At 42.1% G+C, this 15,247-nt stretch overlaps 3 protein-coding genes across 3 annotated transcripts; 2 read left to right on the plus strand and 1 right to left on the minus strand.

The window, feature by feature from the left end:
• Positions 1–1,477: 1,477 nt before the first annotated feature.
• Positions 1,478–2,996, plus strand: BYT42DRAFT_611945 (uncharacterized protein; the record flags this gene model as incomplete). Its single annotated transcript, XM_051571566.1, has 2 exons — positions 1,478–1,750; positions 1,842–2,996. 2 exons carry the CDS (start codon positions 1,478–1,480, stop codon positions 2,994–2,996), a joined length of 1,428 nt encoding a protein of 475 aa, XP_051424914.1.
• Positions 2,997–8,680: 5,684 nt separating this feature from the next.
• Positions 8,681–8,869, plus strand: BYT42DRAFT_471613 (uncharacterized protein; the record flags this gene model as incomplete). The annotated part of the gene is made up of 1 exon (XM_051563565.1): positions 8,681–8,869. A coding segment is annotated over one exon (189 nt), but the record flags the coding sequence as incomplete, so codon positions are not given.
• Positions 8,870–10,740: 1,871 nt separating this feature from the next.
• BYT42DRAFT_253353 (uncharacterized protein) lies at positions 10,741–12,894 on the minus strand. Its single transcript, XM_051562717.1, has 9 exons — positions 12,707–12,894; positions 12,457–12,632; positions 12,298–12,382; positions 12,114–12,228; positions 11,938–12,053; positions 11,725–11,872; positions 11,556–11,645; positions 11,417–11,488; positions 10,741–11,339 (listed from the first exon to the last, which is right to left on the minus strand). The coding sequence occupies exons 1-9, from the start codon at positions 12,723–12,725 to the stop codon at positions 11,126–11,128; spliced, it is 1,035 nt and encodes a 344-aa protein (XP_051424916.1). The 5' UTR covers positions 12,726–12,894; the 3' UTR covers positions 10,741–11,125.
• Between the last annotated feature and the right edge of the window lie 2,353 nt (positions 12,895–15,247).

Below are 15,247 nucleotides of genomic sequence, written 5' to 3' on the forward strand. Positions count from 1 at the left end.
TATTTCATGCGATGGGGCCACCCTCTTTTATCAATGGATAAATATAACATGAAGTGATGAGAACAAGACACTTGGAGCCTTTTTCATGCTTCATTATGGGACAATAAAGGTTTTAGCTACAGTACGAGGGATCGCCTCTTTTTTCATGTCTATAAAATACGACGCATCTCCCATTCATTTTTTTTCTCTTTATCGCCCATCTATTTTCTTTTTTCTTGCGCAAAACCATCCTTCCATCGTGCCATACATTTTTTTATTGCTCATTTTTATTAACATTTGCTCAAACCCAACTTGACTGTACGTATACTCATGATGACCACAACTGTGATATCAAAACGACTGAACCTCTACATACAGCTTGCGCGCTGAAAAGCTTTTTTTTTTTTTTGGTGGTCAACAAAGACTTTTTTTTGGAAGGTAATGTATTTGTGTTCAAATGTCTTACTTTTTGAATGTTATGCCGAGTCACTTATAAATTGTGTGTGCTTCTATAATTTAAAAAACTTGAACAAAGCCCATGCCTTGGCGGTGTGCGGTGGCGGCTCCCGCAATGCGGGGAAAACAGTTTTTTGTAAGTAAAAACAAAAGAAGAGTAAGCGTGGCTTGTCTAATGCATCCATCCCTTTTTTTTATGTCTTTATCCTTTGGATTTCTCTCTTACTATAATAACATGGCCTTGCCTCTTTTAAAAAATTTTACCCAATTAATTGTGCGCGTCTGTTGAACTTCAGTGAGCGTGACTTGAAAATTGGAAAAGTCAACATCATCCACATGTTACCGGTTTTGTATCTTCTTTACCATTGAACTTGCTAAGATTTTCGAAATGTAAATCAGGGAAATAATTCAAAATATAGCATGCATATAAAGCATACAAAGTTTCTTCGGTTCTGCGGGAAGGGTATGACGAACGTTGCATAATCCACGTAGACGCCATGTTACCACGTCAGATTCTGGATAAATGTTCGACAACATCTTTAAAGTATGGTTATTGCTAGTTCTCTGACTTGTTTATGGCATAAACCAAGATTTTTAATATCTTTTTTTTTTATGTGCAAACTGTATGTGCCCTTTAGGCAAATTTCCCATTTTTTCGCATGCCTGGTAAGCTGTGCTTGAAAAGAATTAAAAGTGCGAATTTTTTTTTTGGATTTTGATGACATGCGCTTTGAAAAAAATTTAAAGGCACGCGTTGCGTTCAGGAAAATTTCGTAACAGCGGCAGAGCTCGAAGCGGAACCTGACGCATCATCGAATCAGAGGTTTGCGTTGGATATTTTTTTTCGTTCCCCTTTCGGATTGCAAATTCGCCTGTCCAGCGTTTTGGGATTGGGCAAAAAAAAAAGTTTTTCCGTTTTCTTTTAAAATCGAAATAGGGCCCTTATTTTTCCATTTTTTTTTTCCTTTTTTTTTTTTCTTTTCCTGATTTAATAGTTTTTTTTGTTTCTTCAATGATGATCAGCGAACCTGGGACATTCAGTATGCCTTATACGTTTGCTTCTGGTGCTGATGTTCGAATTCATCCCTTGTCAGCTTCACCGGCGTCGACTGCTTTGTTTAATCCGACCTTGACATCGCAATTGGGGGAAGATGTTACAACGATATTTGTGGTGGGATTCCCCGATGACATGATGGAACGGGAGTTTCAAAACATGTTTACATTCTGTCCTGGATTCGAAGCGGCTTCATTAAAGTGGCACTGCAAAGACCAAGAAGAAGATCCTACCAACAATATGAGCGGCAAAAAACAAATGGTATGATTTTTTTTATTTTGAGGATTATTATCAATTCGTTTTTTTTTTTTCCCTAAAATGCGTTTTCCTGATCGTTTTTTTTTTTAAACAGATCGGATTTGCACGATTTCGTACTCGATTAGAAGCACTCGAAGCGGTCGAAGTGTTGAGCGGGAAAAAAGTGGATCAAGAAAAAGGCGCTGTCCTGAAAGCGGAGATGGCCAAGAAGAATCTTCACATCAAACGAGGTTCAACAATACCCAACGGCATAGCACAGACATCCAATTCCGCCTCGTCATCTACCTCATCTTCTAGCACTACGGCAGCAGCTTTGACGGCGGCCATGCCGGCCACGGACAGCACCGTTTCACCGCTGAGTATCTTGTCAAAGAAAATGCGCCATCCCGGCTTGTACGATTCATTTGCACCACTGCCTAGCGACTTGCTTTCACCTGCGGATTATAAAAACGATCCATTTAATGAACCTGTCACATGTCCCACTCCGACCACCCCCATTTTTAGCGATGCCCTTTTTGGACTGCGGTCGCAATCGTTTGATGCGCGCAATCAGGATGTAGGGATTCTGTCACCTCCACGTGGATTCGGACTCATGCCACCGGCTCGCATGACAAAAGCAATTCAGGAATCCGAAACGGACCCTTACAATTATCTCTCAAAGTCCTCCCCCGTGCAAAATGACCGTGCACTCGGTACTTCCCCCTTATATGGTGATCATAACGATTTTTTGGGTCGCATGGGCTCGTTGTCGATTCATTCCAGCAAACTCCCCGACACTCGATCCACTGCCGCTGCCGCCGGTGCCACCTCTACCACCTCATCGACCAACAACTACCGTCAAACAAATCAAGCCGATCAAAATCCACCTTGCAATACATTGTACGTTGGCAATTTGCCACCCAATACTAGTGAAGAGGAACTACGCCAGGTGTTCTCCAAATGTCGAGGATACAAACGTCTGTGTTTTCGCAATAAACCTCAAGGTCCCATGTGCTTTGTGGAATTCGAGGATCTGGTGTTTGCAACTCAGGCATTGAATGAACTTCAGGGTCGCAGCCTCACTAATTCCATCAAAGGCGGCATTCGATTATCTTTCAGCAAAAATCCTTTGTTTATCAAACCCAACAAGGATGCCCCTACCACCATCACTTCCATCGCCAATACAACGACCAACATGTCTTCCCATCAGAAATCGAATCTCTCTTTGTTGGATGACCGCCGTGCTCTGCTTTTCGAGCCACAGTTGTAATATGGCCCCTTTCCCTTTCATCCCAACCCCCGTTCGTTCTTTTTTTTTTCCTCTCTCTTTCTCTCGCACTTCGATGGTCCGTTTGTCAACGGAAATCATGTCCATTTTTCATCGGCACTATTTTGCATGCATAACTATGTATCTTTGTCCTCCCCCTTCCCCCATTTTTTTTTTTTTGATGCAACATTTCTCATTCCATTTTCGCGAAATTTCCCTATTAATTTCTTTAGATTCCTTATCGCAGGCATTCAACATTTATCAATTTCTACCATATTGTAAACCTTGTTGTTCCAATCATCTTGGGCATCTTTCTTCATTTGCGCATCTTCCATTCCATAGTAAACATTAAACAATAAATTTTTTTTCTGTATGAATCCCAGGAACCAGACTAAACTTTTTCCATTGCCCATGTTAAGTCACAAAAAAAAGTGATTAATAATCCAAATGTGTGTCACCACTGATGGTTAGAATCATAAAATCCGTTGAAAGCATCTTTGGTGGACTTCCGATGAAGGATGGGTTGCTGTGTTGACAAAATCAATAAAACGTCTATGCGAAATCATGCAAATAATTGGGTCCTTCTTTTCTACGGAATGCTTGTTGCCATTTCTAGCAATCAACACATGAGGGAATTTCTGCATATTGCACCCAAATTTTTTATAGTGTTTCATCATTCATCAAGAAATTCATCAGATACTGAAGAGGGTATCTGCAAGAATGTGGAGTTTTCAAAAGCTTGATGACTTTTGAGCTTCTCCAAGCTGTGCAAAATACAGTTGTCTCAATAGCCATGGGTACTCCAAGCCGCAACCCATGCACATTGGGCCGGGTTTGTGCTTGCACTTTAACGTATAATTGGCTGATTTTTTTTTTCAGGACAGATCGAAAGTCTAGAGGTTTTTCGAGTTCGATCGATGTCCTTTCTGCTAGGCATACACTCCTGTGGATGTGTGATCGCTGGGAAGAGTAGAAAGCCATTCACTCATGTGATACATAACCAGTTGATGTAGGTGACTGACCCGTTGACAGTCTATTCCGACCGATTTCCTTTTTTGAGGAATCTTTTTTTTCGGATGCACGATGCTCGACAGCAAGAAACATGCAACGTTGGCTCCTTCGTCATTTGCTTAACGAGTCGTGTCTAGAGGCCAGCTTTCTGTGTGCGACGAACGTGCCCACGGATTTGTGACCAGCACCCGTTCCTATAAGGCCAAAAATACGCACGGGTCGCCTTGCAACTCGTACTCACTCTGTTGACCGACCATATAGCTAATTTTCTCTTGTACAATCCTTGTGTATGCATTTTGTGTAAAAACGAATGACTATTTGCTTTCTGTAGCAGAGGTGCTGTTAAACACCGCCAGATTGCCCTTCGCTGATTGTGTCAACTAAATATACGCAAGTGCGTAAGCAAAGTCTCGACACGGCATTTCTATAATATGTTATCCTGCGGCTTTCACGCACTTTAGCAACTGATAACCCGTTCGATCCGGTTGAGATACCGGTTCATGGAACTACGCAATGCTAGTTTTATTGAAGTGGTAGATTATCGATCACCGTCAAAAAAAAGAAACATAAAAAAGAAGGAGCATCTCATTTCACACATTAATTACCAATCCATGTTCAAACATTTCAGGCGTTTACTCAATGCCTATACGATCTTATTTTTCCGCAGTCGGTTTTGCTTTGAGGTGGAGGATGTGGCGCTTCGGATTGCGAGAGTTTCGCTGATATGATACTTGGAGTATCCGTGTTGAGTACTAAACAGCTCGATTCGTGGAGCCGACTCTGCTCATTTCTGTTACTTATTTTATGGTATGAATCTTCTCATAATAACTCTCCATTACTGCCGAGCTAGCGACAGAGGCAATCAAAGAAGAAGACCCAGGACATATATAGTAAGTCTTTCTGAGTAATTTACTTTGCCAAATCTTATTGATATTGTTGGTAACTTTCGATGCGTGCTGTCTGCTGATGGATGTTGCGGTTATATGCTTCCCGACAGACGCGTACTCCTCGAGGGTGGGAACTTTTCTCAGTTTGGATGGCTCTTTTGTCGCCGAAATACCCCTCGTAAACGTGCTGATATGGTCTGCAGCGAAGAGCGTAGAATCGTTCGTTGTATTTCGAGCTGCGACAGAGCGTTCGTCATGTAGCATATCCAAGTTGCGGATATCTGGAAAAGGGCCGCTGCGAGAACTTGAGAACCTGATTTATCTTCAGAAAAAATAATCCGCTGGTTGTTTACTATGCTTATATTGTTTTTTTTTTCTCATTTACTTGCGGGACAACGAATCATCACATCTTTGATGATAACAAGTAAACTCAATGTATAATTGTACTTTGTCATTGTCGTTTGCCCGAAAACATATTGAGTTCTGCGTGGTTTAAAGAGGAGTCTTGCAGCACTATCAACCTTAGTGAAAGAGAGCATGCTCACAACTTCCTTCTACTACTTGAGATGAAGGACAATGAAACTTCCAGTGCCAGGACTCATGATAAACCGAGCTTTCAACAACGAACTGGCTGGCTGCACGCTAAGTTCCGTGACTGAGCCAAGGCGTTTATTCAAATATTTATAAAGTTGTGAATTCCATTAGACGCACTACTATTTGTTGTGAAAAAACCACGTCGAACGCCTATTATGTCTTACTATGCCTTGGAAACGTCCTCTAGAATGAATGCATGTATGATGACTCTATCTCGAGCGGGATTTACTGTGATATCAGGCGTTTCATTCTTGAACTGCATGTTATTGAGGCTGTCTAAACACTTTGTATACTTTACTCGTTCCGGTAAAAAAGAGACACTATTATCATCGAGATCGTCACAGATGATAGAGAATTGGCGATTTTCTTTGTCATTGTGGTTGTCTTGCCACCCAAATCCAACATACATTGCAATAGGTATTATCCGCCAGCGTCATAGTTCAAACTGGGTTACTTCATACAACACTCTCCAACAAAAATAGGTATAGCCCTACTCAAATCAAGCTTCAGGGCATGGCCTATAGGTGATCCATCAATTTCCGTGTTTTGTTGATGAACAAAATGGCGAATGGTTCAAACTTGACAAACTATTTTCAAAGCATCAAAAAGTTCATTGGCGACATGGAAAATTAGCGCATGTGATTCAATTCCGCCATGTTCCTGTTCTTCTGAGGTATTCAGTGGGAATGGGAAAAGTTGAACGATCGTGATTGCCCAAATTTACTGCGTTCCAGACACCGACATTTGGCTGCATAAGCCCAACATAAGCCATTCTCACATATCCCAGTGGAATATTACCCTGATAATTCTTGAAGAGATCAGCGATTTATTGTTCAGAGCACGCAGAGATTATACATGTAACCTCAAGCAACATTGGAGTTTAGCAGATCGAAATTGCTTTATTTAGGCGAACATTGCCCGTCCATCTCGCCATCGGGGTTCTTGTTTTCTTTTGGTTTGTGTTGAACCGTGTAACGTTACAATTTTAAACGGAGTTTTGTAAAACACATGTTTAATGACTGGGAAGGCAAACAATAAGAGGAAATATGTATTAAGGGAATTAAGCAAGATACAACAATGAAGAAACAATGGACACCAAGGCGGTGATGCCCATGACGTTCAAGGTAACAGTAGAAGCAGATGAAGCATCGCCATTGAGCGAGAATTTTCCGCCTTGGTAGGTGGTGGCCAAGTTGGGACGGGGTTCGCCTTCGTTCATATTGGTACAGTTATCAGCTGAGGTGTGCTTGATGGGTTCGCCCTTCGCCACGTTACGCAGCCAGCGACCAACATAATCCTTTCGGGGAGCAGAAGGGTTCACAGCATGGATCATATCCTCAAGCAAAGCATCGGCCATAGCAATAGGGGTATCGAACCAGTCATAACCACCCGATTGAGTCAAAATACCATCTTCACGGAAAATGGCTTTGTTTTTGGAGAACTTGTACTTGCTCTCGTCGCTGATTTGGTAATTCTTCAACACGTCTTGGAAATTTTGAGCAATGTAAGTTTCATCGATCAGCACATCGACATTGGCCACCGCATTCAAGAATTCCTCCGCAGTCTTATAGGAAGGTTGCGAACCGTTGAGGAACCGACCACCAGCATCCTGGGTCAGACCAGCTTTGTAAGACGCACCGCTAATAATCCAGCTAGCGGTTTGGTTGTTGTACTGGTCAGGTGCGTCATACATGGTCCATGCAACCAAAGGTCGCTGGTCCTCTGGGTAAGCGGCGGCATCCTTGAGCTTGTTATAGTTGTCCGTCATATTCGTCATGATCTTATTCGCCAAACCTTCCAGATTGTAAAAAGCAGCATAGTATGAAATCCATGAAGATCGCTAAATACAGGCACAAAATTAAAATTAATCGTAATTCATAAGTAAACCCGTAATGCATGTGATACGAGTTTCGTGTCCATTCGGTTTCTCTTTTTCCCCTGATTCTCGAAAAACTTACACCAAGGACATCGGGTTCATAGGTTTCAGCGGTGGTGACGGACGTCTCAGCAACAGGATCGTCGGAGAAGGAATCGACACCAAATTGAACATCCACGGTTCGCAATTGCTCGGCTTCCAAGGTCTTGTTCGTCGACGAAAGTTCAGTTACCTTGCCCGTGCTCATGTATTTCTGGAAACAGCTTGAAGCCACAAACGATCCATCGGCGATCAACGTCACGGAATCCGCAACACCGAGCATCTTGAGAGAAGTACCGGCCAAATCAATTCATCCATGCCTAACCATGCATTTAAAGCGAAACACCTTACCTCCAGATAGGGAACAACCGTCGTCTGAAGAATAGCAGCCTTCTTTACAGGCACATTATACACTTCAGTACCGTTGGGAAGATTGTTGGGAACAGGTGTACCACATTGAACAAGCGCATAAACGGCCTTATTACGGTTGTCGTGGATCAATTTGTAATTCTTTTGATATTCCACCGTAAAAAGATCGGCGGTATCGGCATCTATAAGCATAATATCAAATTTGAGAATACTTAGCGCCACGTCTCGCCAATATCTCTGCATGAACACTTACGTGCCGCCAATTTCTCCGGGAAATAGTCAGTGTTCGGGTCATAATTCGATACACACTGTCCGTCGATCAGATTGGTCTGGCCTACAGGTTGTTGCTGAGCAGCAGCAAGAGAGCAAAGTAAAGTCAGGCCAACCAACTGTTGCAGGCGACGACCCATGGTTACAAAAAGGAGAAAGGGGAAAGAAAAAGAAAAAAGAAAGCGCAAGTAAAACAAGAGATGAGAATCAAACTCAGTTGCTCTGAAAAAAAAAAGAGATGAGATAGTGGCTTGTCCCTGATCGTAGGAGGAAAAGGAAAATTCTTTACATGTAAGTTCCAAAAGTTTAAATCCATTTGGTTGCACCAATCCATGCATGAAAGCTCCTTTTAAAAGCGCAGTAACAGGATCCCACAGTGACACCCTTTTATGGCTATTTCGGTTTATTTAACCGATGACAGTGCCTTTATCGTTTTTCCTGCTCCTTTGAATTTTTATTTAGCACTGGTGGGCTTTCCCTGTTTTAATATCTTTTGGTTCCACGATTCCCCATTATCGACCCATTTACCATACCACTAGTATATCTGGCAGTCGTTCAGGGCTGGATTATGCTTGGAAGAATGAAGTATGACAAATGACGTGATAAAGGGAATCTCAATTTCCCAGCCTTTGGGAATCATCACCACTGATGAAAACCTTCATCATGCTTTCGCTCCCTACGGTGATATCCTGTCTGCCAGAGTCGAATGCGACTGTACTACTCTTCACTCGCGCGGTATCAGTTTCGTCACCTACAGAACCGAGGAGACTGCTCCCGCTGCTATTGAAAGCATGGACGAAGCAGAATTAGATGGTTCTCATGTGAAGGTTGCTCGTGCTTATTATGATGACTGTACTGATGAACTCGATGATAAAAAGAGTTTATCGTAGGAAGGTTGAAGTGCGAAGATTGACCGTGCTGACCGTCCTGATAAATTTGGTGGTGACGAAGGTCGTATTATTTATGTCGGCAGCGGCGATTACAGCGACGGCGATAACAGCCGTGGCGACTACTAGGCAACGACTGGGCTCCTACCCCTTTGTTTATTAAGCGTTTTTACTTTTTCCTTTTTTGCTTGTAATGAACTCCAAGTGTTTGTGTGTGCCAGTTTTATTATTTGTTCCTCTTCTTGTATGCCGTGAACGCTTCTTTTGTCGTGTCTAATTTTGATGGGTTCCGAATACGTCGTACTTGTGGCGAAGCCAAAGGTAAACCTTGAACAGTAATACAATTGTTGTCTTCATATTCATGAATAAGGAACATCATTCGATATATTTTATCAAACTAAAAAGTGACCCTTCGGCTCGTTATCAAGTCGTCCTATCGTCTGTGGGAGTCTATCCAGAATAGACGAGCCTTCACATAAGAATAGCACTTTTTCTATTTCCGTTTTTTCATTATATTCATGTTATTTTGCTATTTCTTTCTCTATCATCCTGTTGGGTTCATCCTCAGGAATAAAACAAAGATAAGGTTCTGATATGTGTACAAAAAAACGGCAGATACGCGTCTATGAATGTCAGATGCGGAGTGAAGCACGTTCACCAACAATAAGAAATTCCAGTATCAGTTGAGCCCCGCCCCCCTTGCTCCGCAATGAAAAAAACGGAGGAGCGATTGGCAGATAGATAACTTCACGGCACTTATGGAAGACTCTTCCACCGGTAAAGAATCGTGATGCAGGAATCAGCGGCAGCTTTGTTTGTTTGACATTGCTGCAGTATATAGTGGATAATAGTCAGTTTCACTGTCATGGCAAAAAAAAGATAAATGAAATACTTCGAAGCCATAATAACCTGATATTCATTCACCATGATTCCCTTGCGAATTACTCGATAAGTCGCTTCCCGCCTGATGATGCACGGCATAAGCTGGACAAGGTACTCTCTGCACAGCCGGCCTCGTCCATAAATGATAGTCGATGATGACGAAAGCGCTGTTTTTTCCGCAAATACTACACGCAAACTGGATTGGGCTTGTGCTGCTCTTCTTCTCTTTCACCGTTATTTACACATTTTTTTTTTCTGACCGTCTTCATTGGTAAGAAAGCTCTCTCCAGTGTCAATAAGTCCACAAATGCTTACGTTTTGTATACCCAATCGCCGCACCTCATTCTTTGTCGGTCAATGTTCTGCTTGGCTATACATCCTGTATGGTTTCGTCCCTGGGTGTTCTCCAACACTGTCGTCTTTCATCTTTGATTGCAAGTGGGCTGTACTATTGTCATCATGTTGCACGTTGAGCAAGCTACTCTTTCAGTAGCGCTTTTGAGACCCGGGGACTCCACCCGTTGAAGGTGTAGTGAATATACTCACGTCAGGGCTTGCCTCATGCCGTCTGGAAGGCCCCGAGGATAACAGGTGAACGATCTTCCATTGAAGCTGCGAAAAAGAGAGTCAGCATTGGACTATGTTCTTAGTGGACCGCGCTCTGGTTGCGTTTTACATCGACATTGGTTTCTTCCTGCTTCGGCAAGATGTTGTCTAGGGCGTACCTGTTCCCCCTTTTCCTCGGGTGTTGTTTCTCCTTCATTTTTCTTGTCCATGTCTCTTTCTCTCTCTCTCTCTCTCGGACAACGTAGTCTAATAACTTTGGGTTTATTTTTCTTCTGGCCTTTTTTTTCCCAATTTTCGTCATTACACTGTTAGACTTCGATAATTTCCCCAAAGGCCAGATAATAAAAAGTTATTCTCAGGAAATATCATGACTGACTATTTATTGGTGAGTCCAATGTTGTATTGCTCGCACTTTTGCATGCAAGACGCATCTGAGTGCGACAAAGCTCGAAACGATCAGCAGTAGGCTTCTTGACACATGATTTGGAAGATATCTATGTCACAATTCGGGTGATCAAATATGAAGCGAAAAGCATGAACAAAATTGCTAATCGCGTCACACGAAGAACAAGGTTGGTCTGCTTTGGTAAATTTCCAACTCGGATCGTTGTCTCTAAATAAAGTGGACCGATTCTATCAAATTCGAACCGCCGAAATCACAGAATACGGGAATCGCATCTCTTGTTTCACGAGGACTGCAATTACAGGAGTATAATACAAGATATTGAATTAAAGCTTTTATATTATCAATTATTCTTTCAAGCTCTCCAACATGATACAGCGGGTCCGTAACAGTTCGCTTACAATGTCTATGACAATGGAAATCTGTATCAGAATCATAGTTTGGCGGCAATATTTTATCATGACAGATTCCTTGCACTCTTTACCTTGCACTTTCATCTTTTCAAAACCAGGTATATGCTTACGCAGTTTGATGTATTCACTTTTACACCGTTTGGAAGAGCTAAAGTATTGTTTGATAAGGTGCTCTGCGGGTCTGATGAATGCTCTTTTTTCACATCTTTCATCCATTTTACTTACAGCGTAAAGTTTTCATCTTGAAGCTTGCCAAACGGGATCTCATATTCCTTCTGCCAACCACCCTTCTGAATCCTGTAGTAAAAGATACATCGGATTTGTGTTAATGCCGGGCGTCCTCAATCCAAGCATTATATTTTACCTCTCCAAAAGTCGGATTTGGTCTTCTATAGTAACGGCGCCTCGGCCCGTCACCTGGCCAGCATTATTTTCCTGGTTCTGGATGTATTGCCTATATAGCATATTCATAAAAACAAAAAGCCACGGTTATGAGCCGTAATATTAAGCGAAAAGAAGATTGTATGTAATACCATCGGGCCTTGCATTGCCGTGGATTTCGTTCATTCTGAAATCCCTTTGAAGACACGTACTCCCAGCTGGGTGGTGTACCGTGAAGCGTTTTGTATTCCGTGATCGTCTTCTTCAGTTTCTCGCTTTCTTCGTTTGTCCATTTTCCAGCTACAAATCGTATTTGTTCAATTAATCTGATTTGATTCATACTCTCTGTCGCTACCTGAACGTACTTTTGCCCACTTCTTGATGCTTTATAGTTCGATATCTAGCCTCGCAGGCTGAAGCAGTTCGATTCATTTGATCTTTGATGGTGGTGGCGAATTTTCTTCCATAGGTCTTTACTAATCTAAATAACATAGTTATTATACAGCTTTGATAGATGAATGTACCACTAGTGTTCACTTACTCTAAAAGTTGCTTGTCTTCTTCCGGTGTCCATTGACCTTGATAGTTTTGCCTGTCATAAGCTTGCTTTCCGTGACGAACAATATGGTATAAAGCACGATCAGGGAATTTCTTGGCTAATAACAGCATGAATCAGTATCGCCTATTCATCGGGGCATAACCCTCCCCCAGATCATATCACTCACCAACATCCCACCAAAATTGCTTCTTATTACGGAACGGTTGTGTCAAAATCTCCTCTCGAAAACTTTCTAAAGTCATATTTCGACGCTGCAACACATGTTTGTTAGTTTTTCTTCAAAGCTTCCACGCAACAATGAACACTCAAGAAAAATAAAATTTACCCGTGCTAACTTCTTGATCCGCTTTTCAAGTCGTAACAGTTCTTCTGCATTCCATTTTCCTGTCTTGATAGGCCATGCGTTGGCTTTTGCTTTTTCACGAATCAGCGCTCCATTTTCGATTTTGCGATGCCATTCCAATTCAGGTTCACCCTCAGGTTCGCTTTCAGAATCCGTATCTGACTCGGAATCAGAGAGAAAGAAGTCAGGGTTGACGGTGGGTATATCGGCCTTCACGATACGATTAGCGTACATGATTTTTGGATCAGCATGCACCTTTATCAACGTAGGGTTCAATCGATCCGAATATAAAACACTCGGTTCGGTTCTTTTACGCTTCTTTGGTGGTCGTCTCGCTTCGTTGTTGTCACCGCTTTCACTTTCGCTATCGCTCTCGCTCTCGCCATCGTTTGCACTCCCAGATGGATTTGTTATCCGCGATTTCGCTGTATTGGGCTCCGATGAAGTCTCTTTTTCTTTTCCTCCTACTGTTTCATTCTCGCTGTCACTGTCGAGCATGTAGGATGTCCTTGGCCCCTTGGCTGACGCACGTTGTTTGGTGATGGCCTTGGTTTGAGTATGGACACTGTCTTTTTGCTTTTTGCTCGAGGATGTCACAGTTGAAGGCGGCTGTGTTAAAGACGTCGAACCGTGGCCAGCAAGCTGATCGGTGCTGTCGGCCGCAGTGTTGGTCGCAGTGGTGGTCTCCTTGGCGTGCTTCTTTTGTTTTTCTTTATCATGCGACTTCTTCTTTTTTGATTTCTTTTCATCGTCGTGCGACCTCTTCTTTTTTGACTTCTTTTCATCATCATGCGATCTCTTCTTTTTCAACTTCTTTTCGTCATCCTGCGAGCTTTTCGTTTCTGACTTCTTTTGTGCCTTCTCGGTTTTGTCTTTACTGTGTTTCTTTTTTTTCCGCTTGGGTGCAGATTCCGTGATCACGTCGTGAATCAATTCTCGAGATCGTTTCTTTCCGCTGGAAGTGGACTCTTTATTCTGATCTACGTTGTCGATTATCGATGAACGTGTTTGTTCAGAATGTTTGCTTTCAGCCTGATCGATCCAAAACTAAGAATGAGGAACTAGAATGACAGGTCTATCTCGGGGTTTTGCCTTACAGTGGATAATGCTTTAGATACACCCTTTTCCGTATCGATTGATTTATTTTTGCGTTCTCCTTTTGCATGCTTGGCCTTTTTCTTTTTCGGATCGCTTCCCATGTTGACCCGATTCCTGCAAGTGGCCGAAAACACTCAGTCTGTGACAGATGGTTCAGCCAAACATTGGTTGGTGACGGAGATTGAATGTGACTTGCTTGATTAACGGTGCCTTTTGGTTGCCGAAATCAGGGCTGAACTGTGTGTGCTTGGTCTACGCAGAGCAAAGATATGTTATGCGACTTGTTCAGATGCGCAAAAAATTCCGTGAAATCCAATTATAATTGTAATAAGCATATACGCAATAAGTAATTTTTTTAAACCTCCCGGACCAGTGTGCTGGCGATTGACTGTAAGCACCGTCTCGCAAACGCATCGTGAGAATACGAAATATGACCCCAAAGAGGCCGAAGCTCCTTCCTGCTAAAGGATTTTTGAAAGAATCTCACTTCTATTTTAGACACCTCAAAAATCCTCAATCTCTAAGTTAGTGGTTTGGACGGTGCTTTAGGACAATCAAGGTCTACTTTTCTTTATAGCTTTTTGGAATCTAGTCATGAAAAGAACGCTGTGCAAGTTAGAAATAAATAGAGGTTTACTGGTCTTATTATGGAAACCGCCAGGTTCACTTCCCACTCCCCAAGGCCGTCATGGAAATCGAAATATAATGTTTGAGAATGATGGTTTTGCTGATAAAGAGAAAGAATCGCACAATTTTTTGTTACCTTTATTTGCAGCTTAAAGCTTAGGAAAGGGTGGATAACGGTATGCCATCCTATATATTATAGAGGAATATCATTATTGACATGTGTGATTGAGCTCGATGTCATAGTAGGATTACGACGAAGGAGACAGCAGCTTTCTTTCACCATATTAATGGATTCAATCCTCGGCAAAAAGAGATCACTTTAAAAAACTTGCGAATAATCTTGACAGATGTTCGTACACAATGGAATTTCTAGATGACATTTTAGCCTGAAAAACAATAACCAGAATGTTTCTACGCATTTCCATGGGCGAAATCTCTGTATATTCGCATGGCAATGATGCCTTATTTCAATCTTAGTAAAATACCACATTGTAGTGAAACATGCCACAATGGGGTTACGGTATTCTTAGTTTCCATGAAAAAAGCAGACAGATCACAAGAACCAAAAACTCAACTATGATCCAAGAGTGACTTGACCCTACGGAAAAATGGCACCTGTCATCCCCACGGTTTCGAGCACGCTGCCACTTTGGCACTAAAAGACACGCAAATACTTTATGATTTTCGGATGTCATGTGAGCCTCGGTTCCTTCCAGCTTTATATATCAATAGTTCATTTCTGATTTCATGTCAAATGCCGAAGATCAAGTGGGTAGGACAGATATAAACAGACAACGTCGGAAAGAACAACCAAAACAAGTAAAAAGTCACCAAACAAGAACGTATCTGGTAGAACAGAATTTTCTTTATGAAAACACAGAAAGCTACTTTTTTTTTCTCGATTGAACGATGCCCCGATCCATCCATGTGTTTGAAATTTTAGTCAAACGTTCAAATAACCATAGTCGGAAAAGCACAGATATTGCGCTACAAGGTTTTACATGAATGAGAAAGGTCCAGGCTCTCTGGTGACCTGGGCCAACTGTAA

Source organism: Radiomyces spectabilis (assembly GCF_025331425.1).
Source record: "Radiomyces spectabilis strain NRRL 2753 chromosome Unknown BYT42scaffold_4, whole genome shotgun sequence".
NCBI lineage: Eukaryota > Fungi > Mucoromycota > Mucoromycetes > Mucorales > Radiomycetaceae > Radiomyces > Radiomyces spectabilis.

Excerpts from the sequence above, each read along its gene's own strand:
- BYT42DRAFT_253353 (XM_051562717.1), bottom strand. Across the intron at positions 12,383-12,456 it reads GGATCAAGAAGTTAGCACGG|CGTCGAAATATGACTTTAGA; the intron begins GTAAATTTTATT and ends CATGTGTTGCAG. Across the intron at positions 11,340-11,416 it reads CAAGATGAAAACTTTACGCT|CTCTTCCAAACGGTGTAAAA; the intron begins GTAAGTAAAATG and ends ACAATACTTTAG.